The sequence below is a fragment of the Sinocyclocheilus anshuiensis genome, unplaced genomic scaffold (genome assembly GCF_001515605.1).
Source record: "Sinocyclocheilus anshuiensis isolate Anshui unplaced genomic scaffold, SAMN03320099.WGS_v1.1 scaffold1860, whole genome shotgun sequence".
Taxonomy (NCBI): domain Eukaryota; kingdom Metazoa; phylum Chordata; class Actinopteri; order Cypriniformes; family Cyprinidae; genus Sinocyclocheilus; species Sinocyclocheilus anshuiensis.
The window spans coordinates 38,955-56,496 of NW_015557178.1; the positions used below are offsets into that span (position 1 = coordinate 38,955).

The window sequence follows — 17,542 nt, forward strand, 5'->3', positions numbered from 1 at the left end:
TCACTCACTCACTCACTCACTCACTCACTCACTCACTCACTCACTCACTCACTCACTCACTCACTCACTCACACACGCATCAGTAGAGCTGAAGTCTGCAGACCAGTCGCTCATTTCTGTGTTTGCAGGCTCTCTTCCACGGGAAGTTCATTGACACTGGCTTCTCGTTGCCCTTCTACAAGCGCATGCTCAATAAGAAGCTGATCTTGAAGGATCTGGAGTCAATAGATCCTGAGTTCTATAACTCTCTCATCTGGATCAGGTGCGTCTGTCTGGTTATTATATACCGTCCTGACCTTTTGAATGTGAAAAATGGCTAGCAAGTGCATCGTAGCGCTAGAGTTCCCCTCTTCAGTTTTCACAAATCCATGACCTGGAATGGTGAGGTCAGAGGTCACAGTAAACGTTTCTACAGAAGACTGATCGTCGCTCATGTGATTCTTTCGCAGAGACAACAACATCGAGGAGTGCGGCCTGGAGATGTACTTCTCAGTGGACATGGAGATCCTGGGCAAAATAATGTCTCACGACCTGAAAGAAGACGGAGCTGATGTCCTGGTGACGGAGGAGAATAAAGAGGAGTATATTGGGTAAGAGTTGCTGCAGCCGCTGTTACGCCTGTTTCACTTCGCATGCGTAAGTACAGCGTCACGTCAGCTGCAGACTCAAAAGAGTATTCACACTGGAAGCCTTTTTGTACAGCATCACAGCAGCGGCTCCAAAGCTGCATATTTCTTTACAAAGACAACTACAAATTTGTTTTTAGAAGTTGGTCAGTTATAAACTTTAAAGTCTTGAAAGTTTGTTAACCTGGGGATTTGCATGTTAATGCAGGTATTCACATATAAAAGGTAAACAATAAAAACAGCTAAGATCATGTTGTTTCAGTCATACTTAGATATAGAACGTGCTGTTTTAAATCATTTTTTTTATATTACACAATACTTTAACCGAAACCGAATAATTAAAAAAACAAGCTTAAATGGGTAAATCTTATATACATATTTTTGATTCTTCCTTTTGTTTTTTGACATACTCCAATTCTTGTTAAAACACTCTAGACATAGGCTACTTATTGTGTGCATTTTTAGCAATTTTTATTTTTGTCCATCAAAAGTGTGCTGTCACTTTATTTGAGCGTGAGCAGTGCAGCTAAAAATAGACTCGGCGCCAAAACCATCGCTCACACGCTGCTCATGCGACGCTGCTGCTTGACGCTCACGCTTTAGGTGTGAAACTGGCTTTAGTGTCCCGTTCCTGTGACTGACGGTCTCTTCTGTCCCGCAGGCTGATGGCCGAGTGGAGGTTTTCTCGTGGCGTTGAGAGTCAGACCAAAGCGTTCCTGGACGGCTTCAACGAGGTGGTGCCGCTGCAGTGGCTGCAGTACTTTGATGAGAAGGAGCTGGAGGTGTGTTAGCGGTTAGTTTGAGCCGCCTGAACCCGTCTGAAGCTCTCGGTGACGGACGCTTTCTGTGTTTGCAGGTGATGTTGTGTGGCATGCAGGAGGTGGATCTGCAGGACTGGCAGAGGAACACAGTCTATCGTCACTACACACGCAACAGCAAACAGATCATCTGGTTCTGGCAGGTGTGAGACGCCTCTGACTTCACTAGTGTCTTTTCAGAAGGTCTCGTATGAAAGCACCACGGCTCTTTTCATCGCTTTCTAGGCTCCTTTCTCCTGCCGTAGGAGCTGTTTCAAAACATTCAACACTGGCCTTGAAATTCAACAGTTATTGAGTTTATATTTGACTCATTTTTGTACTTGAAGATTGTTAGCCAAAAAGCAGAAATGTTTACAGGAAATGGTAATGTGTTTGGCAAAAACAAGTTAATAACTAATATAATATAATTTTAATTATATTACTGTTAAATAAATCAATATTGTAATGATTTTTAGGTGATTATTTATATATATATATATACTTTTTATTTTTTTTTACTTTTGAAGCATTATATGCTAATAGACTTTAGAAATTTTGTCCTATTGGACTTACATGGAAGAGTCACACGGGCTGAGCGATAAAGAATATTTGAATATAGGTTATGTTCACATTGATTCTCAAGGTCTAACAGACATGTTAATTTTTGTTAACATTACCTAACCCTGTCAATGGTAAATTAATTTCATGCTAATATTTTTGGCCATATTGCCCAGCCGCAGTCTCTCAACATATCGGCTGTAAACAGACTTTTCAAATCTAATTTATTTGAAATTAGATTTGAGTTAAACCTTAATCATTTTACTTGCTTTTTATATCTATTTTATGTTGAAGAGATTTCTGTTTGGGTTTTAGTCGTTTCCACAGGATTTCAAAGCAGACTGAACTGGAAGAGGAAGCTGGTTTTGGCCCATTGAAGCGTGAGGTCTGAATCTCTGTGTGTGTGTGTGTGTGTGTTTAGTTGGTGAAGGAGGTGGATAACGAGGTGCGTCTGCGTCTGATGCAGTTTGTGACGGGCACCTGCAGGCTTCCGCTGGGCGGCTTCGCTGAGCTCATGGGTGAGTCTCCAGTCAATCCAGGAACTCATGCAGAAAAACACAAACACCCTTGTTTATTTCCCTCACCTGTGTGACACAGACACATTTGAACCCTCTTCTTCTGATTCTTCATCCTCCAGGAAGCAACGGACCGCAGAAGTTCTGCATTGAGAAGGTGGGCAAAGAGACGTGGCTGCCCCGGAGTCACACCTGGTGAGTGTTCAGGATGAAGGTAGGGTCACAGGCTGATGACACTCACATCTCACTCTGTGTTTTCTGTTCGCAGCTTTAACCGGCTGGATTTGCCCCCCTACAAAAGCTTCGAACAGCTGAAGGAGAAGCTGCTCTTTGCGATCGAGGAGACGGAAGGATTCGGTCAAGAGTGATGAAGCGTCTTTCCTCTTTATGGCCACGCATCAGCCAAGTAAAACAAAACCATGAAACTTGCACAGATGATTACCAATGTAAATAAGCTATTTTGTCATTTTAAACCAAATCTTTATCTTAAGACCTCATTTAGCGATCGTCATAACATGATTCCCCATGAATATGCAAGCGTTTGAGCTTTTCTGATCTTTTCTATGCTGGTATCTATATACAACAACGCTTCGTTTTATTCATTTGGCGGGTTTGTAAAATGAGTGTGGAAAAAAACAACATTAGAGAGGATTTTATAGTAGAACTCAAACTTACGGCTCTAGTTTTATAGAGCTTTTACAGAATGATTGTAGAGTTTGATCAGGTGCCTGGGGTTTTTCTTGATTTGTTTTGTTGGACACTGAGTTGTGATGAAGCGCTTGCATGGCTGCCTGCAGACTGAGAGATGATTGGACTCCTGTAGACCGCTGTCTCACATATCATTCATCACGACTGGCTCTCGACAGTATTGCTGCTGTCTCTCAGTAGTGGTCTCTCTCTGCACTCGCTCAGAACATCAGTTGTGCTCGAAGCACTTCACTATTTCTGTGGCCTTTGACCGTCAGGGGAGGAAAACTGTCCATGAATATCTTTCATATTAAAATATGAGTTCAAACAAACTCTGCGGTCTCTCGTGTTCTTCAAGCACTGATGGAGATTCCTGTGGGGGTTTTTTAGATTCTTTAATTGCATCTCAACACAGAACTCTGAGCCCAGCATAAATATATATTCAAGTTTGTTTGAATTTATTTCATTTGCAGAGAGAACAAAATATAGACGATTTGTTAAATTACATTTTTGTTAGTTTAATTGCTTCCAAAACATTTGAAATCAGATTCATGTAAATAAAGAACAAAAACCATGTTTCATAGTTTAAGTTTCAGTGTCTTCTAGTTGGATGGACGATTCTGTGAGAAGATGGGGGTAAACTGAAGTATTCAGAGAAGTATCCAGGTGCACACGTGTGTTAAAAGAGTTTGATAAAAATCCTCATTACTATACGATAAACAGATTAGCCACATGTTGAAGCTTCACTGAGTGATCTTTGATCTGCAGCCAGTCCAGGGTCTGTTTGCCGGTGAGCGTCGTATCTGTAAACATTCAAGAGTGCTAGAAATACACCAGTACTAGTCAAATAGAGTCTGCATTACATTTAGACATCGTCCTTTCATTCAGCCTCAGATAATGGCAGAACCTTAAAATAGCAAATGATAAATCGCCATCATACACAAATCAGTGGTAAGTCATTACAAAAATCAATGAAGGCATCTCTGGGTAACTGTTAGATAACATCGGGTCTGATTTAGCTGCTACTCATCATCCGTCGAGTTTCTTCAGCAGCTCCAGCGCTTCCTTATGAACCTGCATTGGGCCAAACGTGAACATTACGCCTCTGCAGACGATATAACATGAATATAACCGTGATCAAACTGTGCTTGTGAACCTGTTTGTCTTCTTCTGTGACTGCAGGATAATCTCGTGCTTTAGTGAGCCACAGCGCCGCCGGCTTGACGTCTCTCAGCATCATGTACGTCTTTCCCAGCATCAGCAGGTTCTTACTGTAGAAATTTGGGTCAACTAAATCCAGATATTAAAATGTTAAAGTCATGTGTAAAATAATTAAAAACAAGATGAAGGTGTTTGCGTTCATACAGGACCTTCTTCAGCTTTCAGGAAAAATGCCAAAGCCTGAGGAAGATGAGACATTTATTACTCCCACAGCTTCAGTGCTCATGTAAGCATCTACATCAGTGTTTCCCAGCCGTGTTCCTGGAGCACTTTCTGTCTGACAGTCTCTAGTAATGAGCTGAGGATCTCAGTCAGCTGTGTTTGATTAAGAAGACATGGACAGCGTGCAGTGTTGGGGCTGCAGGAATGTGGCTGGGAACCCCTGGTCTACATCATATAATTATTCGTTTCATTGACCTCTTCATAAGTGGCTGTTGGAGGAGACGCAAAAATAACTGCTACAACTTTCCGCTGGTACCACGCTAATTCAGCGAACTCAAAACACCTGCAAGCCGGGAAAACACACAGTCAAAGGAACGGTCATCGTGTTACGAAAGTTCAATATGGCCAGTGATGTGCAAATTTATCTGTTTATAGCAGAATACAAACTCACCAGTAACCAAGAATATGGATGGACGTTGCATCTTTTGGATTGAGTTCAATCGCTTGCTGTAGAAATGAGCGTCAAGATGTTTTATTCATTCAGTGGTGAATGTGACCTAACTAGTGTGGTTATTTAATTCACCCCAATTAACATCTTACCTCTAAATGGTTTCTGATGGTGTAGGAATTTCCTATTTTCACTTTGATCCCTTCATAATCACCAACATCACTGAGGCAGATTGCGAACCACTGCAGACGACAGGGTGATAAAACATCTAATATTTGCTCAAACACTGCAATACACATTTACAAACAGAAATGATCACCTACTTTGTGTGCTGCAAAGCAAGCCTGATTTTTCTCCAGAGCTTTCTTGGCGTAGTCAAAGGCCTCGTATGTGAGCCGCTTCTTCTCATCAGCGCTGATGCCGGACAGTAACGCCAGATCACGGGACGCTCGCGCCAAACGCCACAGAAACTCTGCATCATCACTGCGAACGGAGAGATACCTTCACTGTTAATACGGCCTTTATGTCATCTAGCACACTGCTGATGTTTGTGTTCTGGCTGAGAATAAGCAGAAGCGATCCTCTGTCATCCTGAACCGTTGAGTGTGAAGACGGCCAGATTTCACTCAAAACTGTTGACAAGACTTGCAGAGATTTTTACATTTACCTACAGCTTCAGGTGAGTTTTACCTGTCTGAACGCTCTTGGGTTAGTTTTACCCGTCTAAACGCTGTCTCGGGTTAGTTTTACCTGTCTAAACGCTCTCTCGGGTTACCTGTCTAAACGCTGTCTCGGGTTAGTTTTACCTGTCTAAACGCTGTCTCGGGTTAGTTTTACCTGTCTAAACGCTCTCTCGGGTTACCTGTCTGAATGCTCTGTCGGGTTAGTTTTACCTGTCTAAACGCTCTCTCGGGTTACCTGTCTGAATGCTCTGTCGGGTTAGTTTTACCTGTCTGAATGCTCTGTCGGGTTAGTTTTACCTGTCTGAATGCTCTGTCGGGTTAGTTTTACCTGTCTGAATGCTCTGTCGGGTTAGTTTTACCTGTCTGAATGCTCTGTCGGGTTAGTTTTACCTGTCTGAATGCTCTGTCGGGTTAGTTTTACCTGTCTGAATGCTCTGTCGGGTTAGTTTTACCTGTCTGAATGCTCTGTCGGGTTAGTTTTACCTGTCTGAATGCTCTGTCGGGTTAGTTTTACCTGTCTGAATGCTCTGTCGGGTTAGTTTTACCTGTCTGAATGCTCTGTCGGGTTAGTTTTACCTGTCTGAATGCTCTGTCGGGTTAGTTTTACCTGTCTGAATGCTCTGTCGGGTTAGTTTTACCTGTCTGAATGCTCTGTCGGGTTAGTTTTACCTGTCTGAATGCTCTGTCGGGTTAGTTTTACCTGTCTGAATGCTCTGTCGGGTTAGTTTTACCTGTCTGAATGCTCTGTCGGGTTAGTTTTACCTGTCTGAATGCTCTGTCGGGTTAGTTTTACCTGTCTGAATGCTCTGTCGGGTTAGTTTTACCTGTCTGAATGCTCTGTCGGGTTAGTTTTACCTGTCTGAATGCTCTGTCGGGTTAGTTTTACCTGTCTGAATGCTCTGTCGGGTTAGTTTTACCTGTCTGAATGCTCTGTCGGGTTAGTTTTACCTGTCTGAATGCTCTGTCGGGTTAGTTTTACCTGTCTGAATGCTCTGTCGGGTTAGTTTTACCTGTCTGAATGCTCTGTCGGGTTAGTTTTACCTGTCTGAATGCTCTGTCGGGTTAGTTTTACCTGTCTGAATGCTCTGTCGGGTTAGTTTTACCTGTCTGAATGCTCTGTCGGGTTAGTTTTACCTGTCTGAATGCTCTGTCGGGTTAGTTTTACCTGTCTGAATGCTCTGTCGGGTTAGTTTTACCTGTCTGAATGCTCTGTCGGGTTAGTTTTACCTGTCTGAATGCTCTGTCGGGTTAGTTTTACCTGTCTGAATGCTCTGTCGGGTTAGTTTTACCTGTCTGAATGCTCTGTCGGGTTAGTTTTACCTGTCTGAATGCTCTGTCGGGTTAGTTTTACCTGTCTGAATGCTCTGTCGGGTTAGTTTTACCTGTCTGAATGCTCTGTCGGGTTAGTTTTACCTGTCTGAATGCTCTGTCGGGTTAGTTTTACCTGTCTGAATGCTCTGTCGGGTTAGTTTTACCTGTCTGAATGCTCTGTCGGGTTAGTTTTACCTGTCTGAATGCTCTGTCGGGTTAGTTTTACCTGTCTGAATGCTCTGTCGGGTTAGTTTTACCTGTCTGAATGCTCTGTCGGGTTAGTTTTACCTGTCTGAATGCTCTGTCGGGTTAGTTTTACCTGTCTGAATGCTCTGTCGGGTTAGTTTTACCTGTCTGAATGCTCTGTCGGGTTAGTTTTACCTGTCTGAATGCTCTGTCGGGTTAGTTTTACCTGTCTGAATGCTCTGTCGGGTTAGTTTTACCTGTCTGAATGCTCTGTCGGGTTAGTTTTACCTGTCTGAATGCTCTGTCGGGTTAGTTTTACCTGTCTGAATGCTCTGTCGGGTTAGTTTTACCTGTCTGAATGCTCTGTCGGGTTAGTTTTACCTGTCTGAATGCTCTGTCGGGTTAGTTTTACCTGTCTGAATGCTCTGTCGGGTTAGTTTTACCTGTCTGAATGCTCTGTCGGGTTAGTTTTACCTGTCTGAATGCTCTGTCGGGTTAGTTTTACCTGTCTGAATGCTCTGTCGGGTTAGTTTTACCTGTCTGAATGCTCTGTCGGGTTAGTTTTACCTGTCTGAATGCTCTGTCGGGTTAGTTTTACCTGTCTGAATGCTCTGTCGGGTTAGTTTTACCTGTCTGAATGCTCTGTCGGGTTAGTTTTACCTGTCTGAATGCTCTGTCGGGTTAGTTTTACCTGTCTGAATGCTCTGTCGGGTTAGTTTTACCTGTCTGAATGCTCTGTCGGGTTAGTTTTACCTGTCTGAATGCTCTGTCGGGTTAGTTTTACCTGTCTGAATGCTCTGTCGGGTTAGTTTTACCTGTCTGAATGCTCTGTCGGGTTAGTTTTACCTGTCTGAATGCTCTGTCGGGTTAGTTTTACCTGTCTGAATGCTCTGTCGGGTTAGTTTTACCTGTCTGAATGCTCTGTCGGGTTAGTTTTACCTGTCTGAATGCTCTGTCGGGTTAGTTTTACCTGTCTGAATGCTCTGTCGGGTTAGTTTTACCTGTCTGAATGCTCTGTCGGGTTAGTTTTACCTGTCTGAATGCTCTGTCGGGTTAGTTTTACCTGTCTGAATGCTCTGTCGGGTTAGTTTTACCTGTCTGAATGCTCTGTCGGGTTAGTTTTACCTGTCTGAATGCTCTGTCGGGTTAGTTTTACCTGTCTGAATGCTCTGTCGGGTTAGTTTTACCTGTCTGAATGCTCTGTCGGGTTAGTTTTACCTGTCTGAATGCTCTGTCGGGTTAGTTTTACCTGTCTGAATGCTCTGTCGGGTTAGTTTTACCTGTCTGAATGCTCTGTCGGGTTAGTTTTACCTGTCTGAATGCTCTGTCGGGTTAGTTTTACCTGTCTGAATGCTCTGTCGGGTTAGTTTTACCTGTCTGAATGCTCTGTCGGGTTAGTTTTACCTGTCTGAATGCTCTGTCGGGTTAGTTTTACCTGTCTGAATGCTCTGTCGGGTTAGTTTTACCTGTCTGAATGCTCTGTCGGGTTAGTTTTACCTGTCTGAATGCTCTGTCGGGTTAGTTTTACCTGTCTGAATGCTCTGTCGGGTTAGTTTTACCTGTCTGAATGCTCTGTCGGGTTAGTTTTACCTGTCTGAATGCTCTGTCGGGTTAGTTTTACCTGTCTGAATGCTCTGTCGGGTTAGTTTTACCTGTCTGAATGCTCTGTCGGGTTAGTTTTACCTGTCTGAATGCTCTGTCGGGTTAGTTTTACCTGTCTGAATGCTCTGTCGGGTTAGTTTTACCTGTCTGAATGCTCTGTCGGGTTAGTTTTACCTGTCTGAATGCTCTGTCGGGTTAGTTTTACCTGTCTGAATGCTCTGTCGGGTTAGTTTTACCTGTCTGAATGCTCTGTCGGGTTAGTTTTACCTGTCTGAATGCTCTGTCGGGTTAGTTTTACCTGTCTGAATGCTCTGTCGGGTTAGTTTTACCTGTCTGAATGCTCTGTCGGGTTAGTTTTACCTGTCTGAATGCTCTGTCGGGTTAGTTTTACCTGTCTGAATGCTCTGTCGGGTTAGTTTTACCTGTCTGAATGCTCTGTCGGGTTAGTTTTACCTGTCTGAATGCTCTGTCGGGTTAGTTTTACCTGTCTGAATGCTCTGTCGGGTTAGTTTTACCTGTCTGAATGCTCTGTCGGGTTAGTTTTACCTGTCTGAATGCTCTGTCGGGTTAGTTTTACCTGTCTGAATGCTCTGTCGGGTTAGTTTTACCTGTCTGAATGCTCTGTCGGGTTAGTTTTACCTGTCTGAATGCTCTGTCGGGTTAGTTTTACCTGTCTGAATGCTCTGTCGGGTTAGTTTTACCTGTCTGAATGCTCTGTCGGGTTAGTTTTACCTGTCTGAATGCTCTGTCGGGTTAGTTTTACCTGTCTGAATGCTCTGTCGGGTTAGTTTTACCTGTCTGAATGCTCTGTCGGGTTAGTTTTACCTGTCTGAATGCTCTGTCGGGTTAGTTTTACCTGTCTGAATGCTCTGTCGGGTTAGTTTTACCTGTCTGAATGCTCTGTCGGGTTAGTTTTACCTGTCTGAATGCTCTGTCGGGTTAGTTTTACCTGTCTGAATGCTCTGTCGGGTTAGTTTTACCTGTCTGAATGCTCTGTCGGGTTAGTTTTACCTGTCTGAATGCTCTGTCGGGTTAGTTTTACCTGTCTGAATGCTCTGTCGGGTTAGTTTTACCTGTCTGAACGCTGTCTCGGGTTAGTTTTACCTGCCTGAACGCTCTCTCGGGTTAGTTTTACCTTTCTGAACGCTCTCTCGGGTTAGTTTTACCTGTCTGAACGCTCTGTCTGGTTAGTTTTATCTGTGAACGCTCTGTCGGGTTAGTTTTACCTTTCTGAACGCTCTCTCGGGTTAGTTTTACCTGTCTGAACGCTCTCTCGGGTTACCTGTCTGAACGCTCTCTCGGGTTACCTGTCTGAACGCTCTCTCGGGTTACCTGTCTGAACGCTCTCTCGGGTTACCTGTCTGAACGCTCTCTCGGGTTACCTGTCTGAACGCTCTCTCGGGTTACCTGTCTGAACGCTCTCTCGGGTTACCTGTCTGAACGCTCTCTCGGGTTACCTGTCTGAACGCTCTCTCGGGTTACCTGTCTGAACGCTCTCTCGGGTTACCTGTCTGAACGCTCTCTCGGGTTACCTGTCTGAACGCTCTCTCGGGTTACCTGTCTGAACGCTCTCTCGGGTTACCTGTCTGAACGCTCTCTCGGGTTACCTGTCTGAACGCTCTCTCGGGTTACCTGTCTGAACGCTCTCTCGGGTTACCTGTCTGAACGCTCTCTCGGGTTACCTGTCTGAACGCTCTCTCGGGTTACCTGTCTGAACGCTCTCTCGGGTTACCTGTCTGAACGCTCTCTCGGGTTACCTGTCTGAACGCTCTCTCGGGTTACCTGTCTGAACGCTCTCTCGGGTTACCTGTCTGAACGCTCTCTCGGGTTACCTGTCTGAACGCTCTCTCGGGTTACCTGTCTGAACGCTCTCTCGGGTTACCTGTCTGAACGCTCTCTCGGGTTACCTGTCTGAACGCTCTCTCGGGTTACCTGTCTGAACGCTCTCTCGGGTTACCTGTCTGAACGCTCTCTCGGGTTACCTGTCTGAACGCTCTCTCGGGTTACCTGTCTGAACGCTCTCTCGGGTTACCTGTCTGAACGCTCTCTCGGGTTACCTGTCTGAACGCTCTCTCGGGTTACCTGTCTGAACGCTCTCTCGGGTTACCTGTCTGAACGCTCTCTCGGGTTACCTGTCTGAACGCTCTCTCGGGTTACCTGTCTGAACGCTCTCTCGGGTTACCTGTCTGAACGCTCTCTCGGGTTACCTGTCTGAACGCTCTCTCGGGTTACCTGTCTGAACGCTCTCTCGGGTTACCTGTCTGAACGCTCTCTCGGGTTACCTGTCTGAACGCTCTCTCGGGTTACCTGTCTGAACGCTCTCTCGGGTTACCTGTCTGAACGCTCTCTCGGGTTACCTGTCTGAACGCTCTCTCGGGTTACCTGTCTGAACGCTCTCTCGGGTTACCTGTCTGAACGCTCTCTCGGGTTACCTGTCTGAACGCTCTCTCGGGTTACCTGTCTGAACGCTCTCTCGGGTTACCTGTCTGAACGCTCTCTCGGGTTACCTGTCTGAACGCTCTCTCGGGTTACCTGTCTGAACGCTCTCTCGGGTTACCTGTCTGAACGCTCTCTCGGGTTACCTGTCTGAACGCTCTCTCGGGTTACCTGTCTGAACGCTCTCTCGGGTTACCTGTCTGAACGCTCTCTCGGGTTACCTGTCTGAACGCTCTCTCGGGTTACCTGTCTGAACGCTCTCTCGGGTTACCTGTCTGAACGCTCTCTCGGGTTACCTGTCTGAACGCTCTCTCGGGTTACCTGTCTGAACGCTCTCTCGGGTTACCTGTCTGAACGCTCTCTCGGGTTACCTGTCTGAACGCTCTCTCGGGTTACCTGTCTGAACGCTCTCTCGGGTTACCTGTCTGAACGCTCTCTCGGGTTACCTGTCTGAACGCTCTCTCGGGTTACCTGTCTGAACGCTCTCTCGGGTTACCTGTCTGAACGCTCTCTCGGGTTAGTTTTACCTGTCTGAACGCTCTGTCGGGTTAGTTTTACCTGTCTGAACTCTCTCTCGGGTTAGTTTTACCTGTCTGAACTCTCTCTCCGGTTAGTTTTACCTGTCTGAACGCTCTGTCGGGTTAGTTTTACCTGTCTGAACGCTCTGTCGGGTTAGTTTTACCTGTCTTTGTGGCGCACCAGGAGCTGGTGGAGTTTCTGTGTCTCTCCGCAGCTGTACAGATAATCTGCTTGTTCTAAAACTTCTTGAGCTGGACAAAAGATGCAGTTAAATAAAGCAGCAGCTCTAAGACTTCATTTACAGCTCAATGTTGGAAAAAGAAGCAACACTACCTGAGTCCAGCGCTCGAACCGAAGAGAAATGAGCGACTCTCTCATAGATCAGGAATGACAGTGGAGTCACAGCCACGAGAAACGAAGCTTTTCTGTTCTGACAGTCACAAAACACACAACGCTGCTCACAAGTACAAGAACTCTATTAATAATCATCAGAAATAACCACCGCTGCTGTGACTGACATTCATTTGGTATTTCACCCATATCCTTGTTCTCTCTCTCTCTCTCTCTCTCTCTCACACACACATATACTTGCTGTTTAAATTGGTCATGTTCTGCAAATGATACTCATAATAACTCTGACGTAGATGTGGATCTTACTGAAGTTCTGGTTCGATCAGTCCAAATGCGCTCATTCATCCTCCTGATCTTCACGTTTCTGCTCACAAACCGCTTTAAAGCTCCAAACAAACTCACGGACGCCATCAGATCGGTCTGAGCACCAGACTTTATTCCGTGTGTATGAAGCGCTTGAGCTGAATGTTAGTTATAGTTGTGTTCTGCTGTAGAGCAGGTCAGTGCTGCTAATAAGGCTAATGTGTGTTTCCTGTGCTGTTCCCTCCAGCAGGCGGCGCTCTCGCAACACTCACTGCCGTAAAATGATTGGCACTTGTCGCAAAATAGTCCTCGCCTGTAATAAAAAGCTATCATTTTCAGTCTGTTGAAATGTAACCTCACGACGACAATAAAAACGATACATGTTTTTGAGTTGGTTTCAAATCCGTAAACTAGGGACCATTTCAGATCAATACAGTATCAGTGCATCTCTAGTTTCTATGATGTGTACACCATATTAACAACAGTTGTGCACCAACATTTTCAAAAGAGAAAATACATCAACTGTATGAATGGAAACTGCACATGTAACAGATCTGGTAACAAAGTTTGCCATGAAGCAGCAGCAGCATGCATGTGAAATGATCTCTGTTTAATCTGTTTTAATCATGTTTACTGTTACACTGCTGGAGCCTGTTTTCATGATCTCACCTCCAGTGTTTGTGAAGAACATCCTGATGGCATCATTCAAGCCTTATTCCAATTCAATGTAACTTTTACAATAATATCCTTTACTTTCTTTGCAGGTGTCTTTTAATTAAAATACATGCTGCTCTGAAGCTCTAAACACAACAGACTGAGACTCTTCACCAGGCGTTCTGTGTGAGACTTTACATTCATGCCAACATTCTTTCATATATACTGCACTTCATACTTGGTTTCTTTTCTAATGAGGGGCTGAGGACTGATGCTGCTTTATGAAAACAAGAGAAGTTTAGGGCACTTTAGGAAATAGATGCTGCCCATTCTCATTCTAGTTCATTTGAGCAAACGCTGTGGGAATCCTGTTCTTGTTTAGTCCAGTGGATCAGAGGAAATGCTTTCTTACAATGCTTTCTTTTAATATTTATTTGCTGTTTAGAAACAGTTATTTTTGTACCTAAGTTTTTCAAGAAAGAATGTATTTATAAATGAACAGTAGAAATAGAATTATAAATGAACAATAGAAATAGAATTATAAATGAACAATAGGAATATGAAACACTGAATACCCCTGCATGCCATCAGTTCATCAGTTTCAGAACTAGTCTTATTGTTTTACTATACGTTCAAAACAAACTTGACTGAAAAAACAACAAAAAACAAACAAGCCCTTCTGGTTATACTCAAGCAGACCGACGTGTCTCAGGCTTTTAGTTGCACAATTTAATAAAAATGAAACTGCCATCATTCCATTCCCTGAGTTTTGTGATGAAGACTATTGTGTGTTTCATCAGAGCTGATGAGGTCCGTCAATCAATCCTGTCTGGTATATAGTGATTGACTTAGCTGGTCACATGCACTGTAACTGTAATCGTTCTAGAAAACCTAAAAGAGGGATTACACAACTGAGAAAACACACCCTGTGTGTGTGTGTGTGTGTGTGTGTGTGTGAGTGTGTGTCTGTCTCTGAGTGTGTGTGTGTGTGTGTGTGTGTTCATGACAGTGTGTGTGTGTGTGTGTGTGTGTGTGTGTTCATGAGGGTGTGTCTGCTGCTCATATAAACTCGGTCACTCCGGCGATTCATTCACTGCGGAAGTTCCTCAAACTGAAGACCTGTTTTACAGCATGTGAGTAACTCTAATGATTCAGATCACCAGGACAATTAAAGCATTTTGATAGTTATTAATTAATACGTTATAGAGAACAACACGCTGAAATACTAAGATGATTCATGTAAACGTTAACGACGCGTTTCGATGCTTTTTGTTTTTGTCAACGATAAACGTAAACATCTAAAGTCACTTTTTCAGCAAAAGTGCGATGTTTTATTGCCTCGAGTCATGTATTTATGCGTCAAGCCGTTCTGCGCGTAGTTTGGTCAAAGTCGGCCAATCACAGTCGTTTGTGCTGTTCGTTTGTCCAATGAGCTGAGAGAGCGTTGCGCGCAGACAACGAGGAAGTACATGAAATGTAACCTAAACAACTGTGAGGGTTCAAATATAGCTTGCTATAGATTTGAAATGGAGATTGTATGCATGTGTATTTAGTATTCAAAGTGTTCCTCTTCATAGTGATTATTCGTTCTCAGATATGATGTTCTTCTGTCTGTCTGTGTTCAGTGTGTCGGAATGGAGCATCTGTCCGCGGCGCACGCGCGCCTCTCTCTCAGTCTCTTCCAGAAGATCTCTGAGGGACACGCGTCAGTAAATGTCTTCTACTCTCCTCTCAGCATCTCTGCTGCTCTCTCGATGCTGTCTCTCGGAGCTGGAGGAAACACGGCGTCTCAGATGTCCCGGGTCAGTTACAGCACATCTTGATTTGGGATTCATAAAGTTCCCCTGTGCGTCTAATCTTTATCTAAATGCATCAATTCAAATAGAGTAATAAGTACTTCCCAACACTTTAAAGAGAGCAAAGACACTACAGTGTTTTAATGTGGTGTATTCATGATTGCGTGTGTTGAAATCACTTCACCTGTGTCTCTCAGTCTGTACCTGACTACACAAGTGAAGATGAAGTGTCCAGGACTGTAAAAGAGTCCTTCTGGCTCTCCTGTCACAGAGCTGATGTGTTCGGAGCTGTTCCAGCTTGGGAAAGATCAGTGTGTGGTTATCACAGTAAACTGTTGTGCAATGGTCTGTGTTTATCAGCCCAGGGTTTGTGAATCATAAAGCTGCAAGCCGTTTAGATGAATTCATTAACTAATTTGATTTGACAGAATGACAATCGAAACATTAATTTGTTAGATTAAATGGTTAACTGATTTAAAAAAATAATAATAATGTTGATCTCATCTTCAGTGCAAACGATGAGTTTCTGCTGATATAATGCGCTGTATTTGACAGATTTCAGACACAGCTCTGCTTGTAGTGAGATTGATTGTTTAATAGAGCAGCTTGTTCTGCTGGTTCATAATGTAATCTGAAACCTTTCAAACTGGAACTGAAGTACGTTAGTGGTTGAACAGATGGTTAAGCCTTTGGTGTAATGAATGTAAATGAATGTCATGTAATGCTGTGTGAGTCTGGGGGTCAAAGGGCATCGCCACAGCGATAACACAGTGCTCATGCGTCAGCAGGGTTGCACACAGAAGTGGCTTGAGTTATCTTTTGGTGGCGGGTCACTAATAAAGACTGAATGCAGAAGGTGTGTCATCTTTATAGTCTTTGTCATATTTGGTGTCTTTCCTCTTCTCAGTGTTTCTTGATTAAACATTGTACTTCTCATGAACCGCATCGAGGCAAAGGTGAATGCAGCTCTTCTTAATGAAAAACTTTAGCCTATAACTGTTTTTAACTTGTTGTTTTACATGGCAGATGAAGAGAGTTAGGGTTTGCTCACTATCAGCCACATCAGCATGAAGGAAACTCTCATTGACTGTTTGTCTCCAGACTTTGCATTTTCCTGAAGCAGAAGGTGAAATGCACGCTGGCTTCACTAAACTCCTGAGCGAGATCAACCGAGCCGGAGCTCCATACGCACTGAGTCTGGCCAGTCGGCTCTATGGAGAGCAGTCCTACACGTTCATCGAGGTGAGCTCGTTTATCCACACATGCAGCTCCTGTAAATATAGTGCTTGAATCTCTGATAAATGTCTCCTTTATCAAATGTTAACACTACATGAGTAATGAAGAGAAAAAAAATAAAATCTGCTTTATTTGTACTTCAGAAATGTATTCCTTCTCTCTGTTGTTACAGAAATTCATTAGTGACACAAGAACCCTGTACGAGGCTGAGCTGGAGACGGTGGACTTCAGTAATGCAGACGCAGCTCGAGTCAACATCAACAGCTGGGTGCAGAAGCAGACACAAGGTGCAAGAACCGCTGTTAAACTGAATGCTGTGTAGGAAGATAAACAATACGATCTTTACTGTCATTACTGTGCCGTGGCTCTATGGATTGATTGCGTGCTGTACCACTGATAATAAACTCAGTTCCTGCTGTGTGGGTTTGAATGTGGTTTGTAATCACAGAGAAGATCCAGGATCTTCTGTCCGAGGGCGATGTGGATTCTCTGACCAGACTGGTGCTGGTGAACGCTATCTACTTCAAGGGCAGCTGGGAGACGAAGTTCAGAGAGGAAGACACCAGAGAGCAGCAGTTCAACATCAGCAAGGTCAGAGTTCACCAGGGCTTTCACTCTTAGTGCACACCGCATTCTCTTATTTCAGTCTGTGGCCTTTCCTTTCATTCACTTTAATCCATTTATAAATGTGACCGTTTGTTTTTCTTTACTTGTTCTTAAGTGGTATATCTAATTATCTTTTTATGAACTTTTTTTTATCTAATTAATGAACTTGCCTTGTGAAACATTTGACTTGGTAATGGCTGATATTGAACTTAGAAATATTGGAAATAAGTGGGCAGCAGTCCTCAAATACTTAAATATAATTAAATAAGTATAAAATAGATCAGAATAATTAAATGTCAGTGTGTGGCGTATGTTCAGTATGGGTCAGGTGTTTCCAGAGTACAGAGGTGTGTTTAGAAGGGGCAGAATCTGTTCCTTTTGTCTTGTTTTAGCTCTAGTTGTCATGAATCTCATTCCTGATGACAGAGACTGAAGATGCGTTGGTTTTGATTAGGGCTGAACGATTTGATTCGTGCAGCGTGTCGTGAGCGTGACTGTGATGTGTTTCACTGATGGTTGACAGAATGAATCGAAGCCGGTGCAGATGATGTTCCCGAAGGCCAAGTATTTTTCTATTTATTTTATTTAAGAATTTCCTCTGCTTCCTGAACTTGGTGTTTGTTTTATGTACAGACAAATTGTGACTTTAAAGAATAATTTTAGAAGAGCTATGACGGTGGCTTTATTGTAATGTGGGCTATGACTATACAATGAGTGGTAAGACTTTTAAAGCTCAAATGCAGAGCTTAATGCTTGACTGTGTATGAACGTCTTGGGTTTCACATAATCTGCTCTGGTTTTTGCTCTTCCAGATCCTACACTTTCCTGGGCATTGTATAAGACAC

At 43.8% G+C, this 17,542-nt stretch overlaps 3 protein-coding genes across 4 annotated transcripts in view; 2 read left to right on the forward strand and 1 right to left on the reverse strand.

Moving 5' to 3' along the window:
* Positions 1-3,484, forward strand: part of LOC107678480 (NEDD4-like E3 ubiquitin-protein ligase WWP1) — a 22,253-nt gene extending 18,769 nt beyond the window's left edge. The window contains 7 exon segments of the mRNA XM_016473755.1: positions 129-262; positions 450-590; positions 1,288-1,408; positions 1,483-1,587; positions 2,403-2,499; positions 2,619-2,691; positions 2,765-3,484. Of these exon segments, the coding sequence (XP_016329241.1) occupies positions 129-262; positions 450-590; positions 1,288-1,408; positions 1,483-1,587; positions 2,403-2,499; positions 2,619-2,691; positions 2,765-2,864 (771 nt within the window). The 3' untranslated portion in view covers positions 2,865-3,484.
* On the reverse strand, positions 3,252-12,781 carry LOC107678485 (regulator of microtubule dynamics protein 1-like). Its single transcript, XM_016473759.1, has 10 exons — positions 12,409-12,781; positions 12,085-12,181; positions 11,915-12,002; positions 5,338-5,497; positions 5,167-5,256; positions 5,018-5,073; positions 4,822-4,909; positions 4,554-4,584; positions 4,340-4,473; positions 3,252-4,257 (listed from the first exon to the last, which is right to left on the reverse strand). The coding sequence occupies exons 1-10, from the start codon at positions 12,511-12,513 to the stop codon at positions 4,213-4,215; spliced, it is 894 nt and encodes a 297-aa protein (XP_016329245.1). The 5' UTR covers positions 12,514-12,781; the 3' UTR covers positions 3,252-4,212.
* Positions 12,782-14,089: 1,308 nt separating this feature from the next.
* LOC107678481 (leukocyte elastase inhibitor-like) lies at positions 14,090-17,286 on the forward strand. Of its 2 annotated transcripts, none has more exons than XM_016473756.1 (6): positions 14,090-14,192; positions 14,685-14,861; positions 15,957-16,097; positions 16,264-16,378; positions 16,540-16,682; positions 17,221-17,286. In XM_016473756.1, the coding sequence occupies exons 2-6, from the start codon at positions 14,694-14,696 to the stop codon at positions 17,284-17,286; spliced, it is 633 nt and encodes a 210-aa protein (XP_016329242.1). In that variant the 5' UTR covers positions 14,090-14,192; positions 14,685-14,693. The 2 variants fall into 2 exon arrangements, with proteins under 2 accessions (XP_016329242.1, XP_016329243.1); XM_016473757.1 differs by lacking the exon at positions 14,090-14,192 and adding an exon at positions 14,480-14,550.
* The last annotated feature ends 256 nt before the right edge of the window (positions 17,287-17,542 follow it).

What these genes read in the sequence shown, in the direction of transcription:
- LOC107678481 (XM_016473756.1), top strand. Translation starts at nt 14,694, where the DNA reads ATGGAGCATCTGTCCGCGGCGCACGCGCGCCTCTCTCTCAGTCTCTTC. An exon ending in CGGCGTCTCAGATGTCCCGG is followed by an intron (nt 14,862 to 15,956) that starts GTCAGTTACAGC and finishes GTTTGTCTCCAG; the next exon opens with ACTTTGCATTTTCCTGAAGC. An exon ending in GGTGCAGAAGCAGACACAAG is followed by an intron (nt 16,379 to 16,539) that starts GTGCAAGAACCG and finishes TTGTAATCACAG; the next exon opens with AGAAGATCCAGGATCTTCTG.
- LOC107678485 (XM_016473759.1), bottom strand. Translation starts at nt 12,513, where the DNA reads ATGGCGTCCGTGAGTTTGTTTGGAGCTTTAAAGCGGTTTGTGAGCAGA. An exon ending in CTGGTGCGCCACAAAGACAG is followed by an intron (nt 5,498 to 11,914) that starts GTAAAACTAACC and finishes CTCCGTTCGCAG; the next exon opens with TGATGATGCAGAGTTTCTGT. An exon ending in CTTGCTTTGCAGCACACAAA is followed by an intron (nt 5,257 to 5,337) that starts GTAGGTGATCAT and finishes TGTCGTCTGCAG; the next exon opens with TGGTTCGCAATCTGCCTCAG.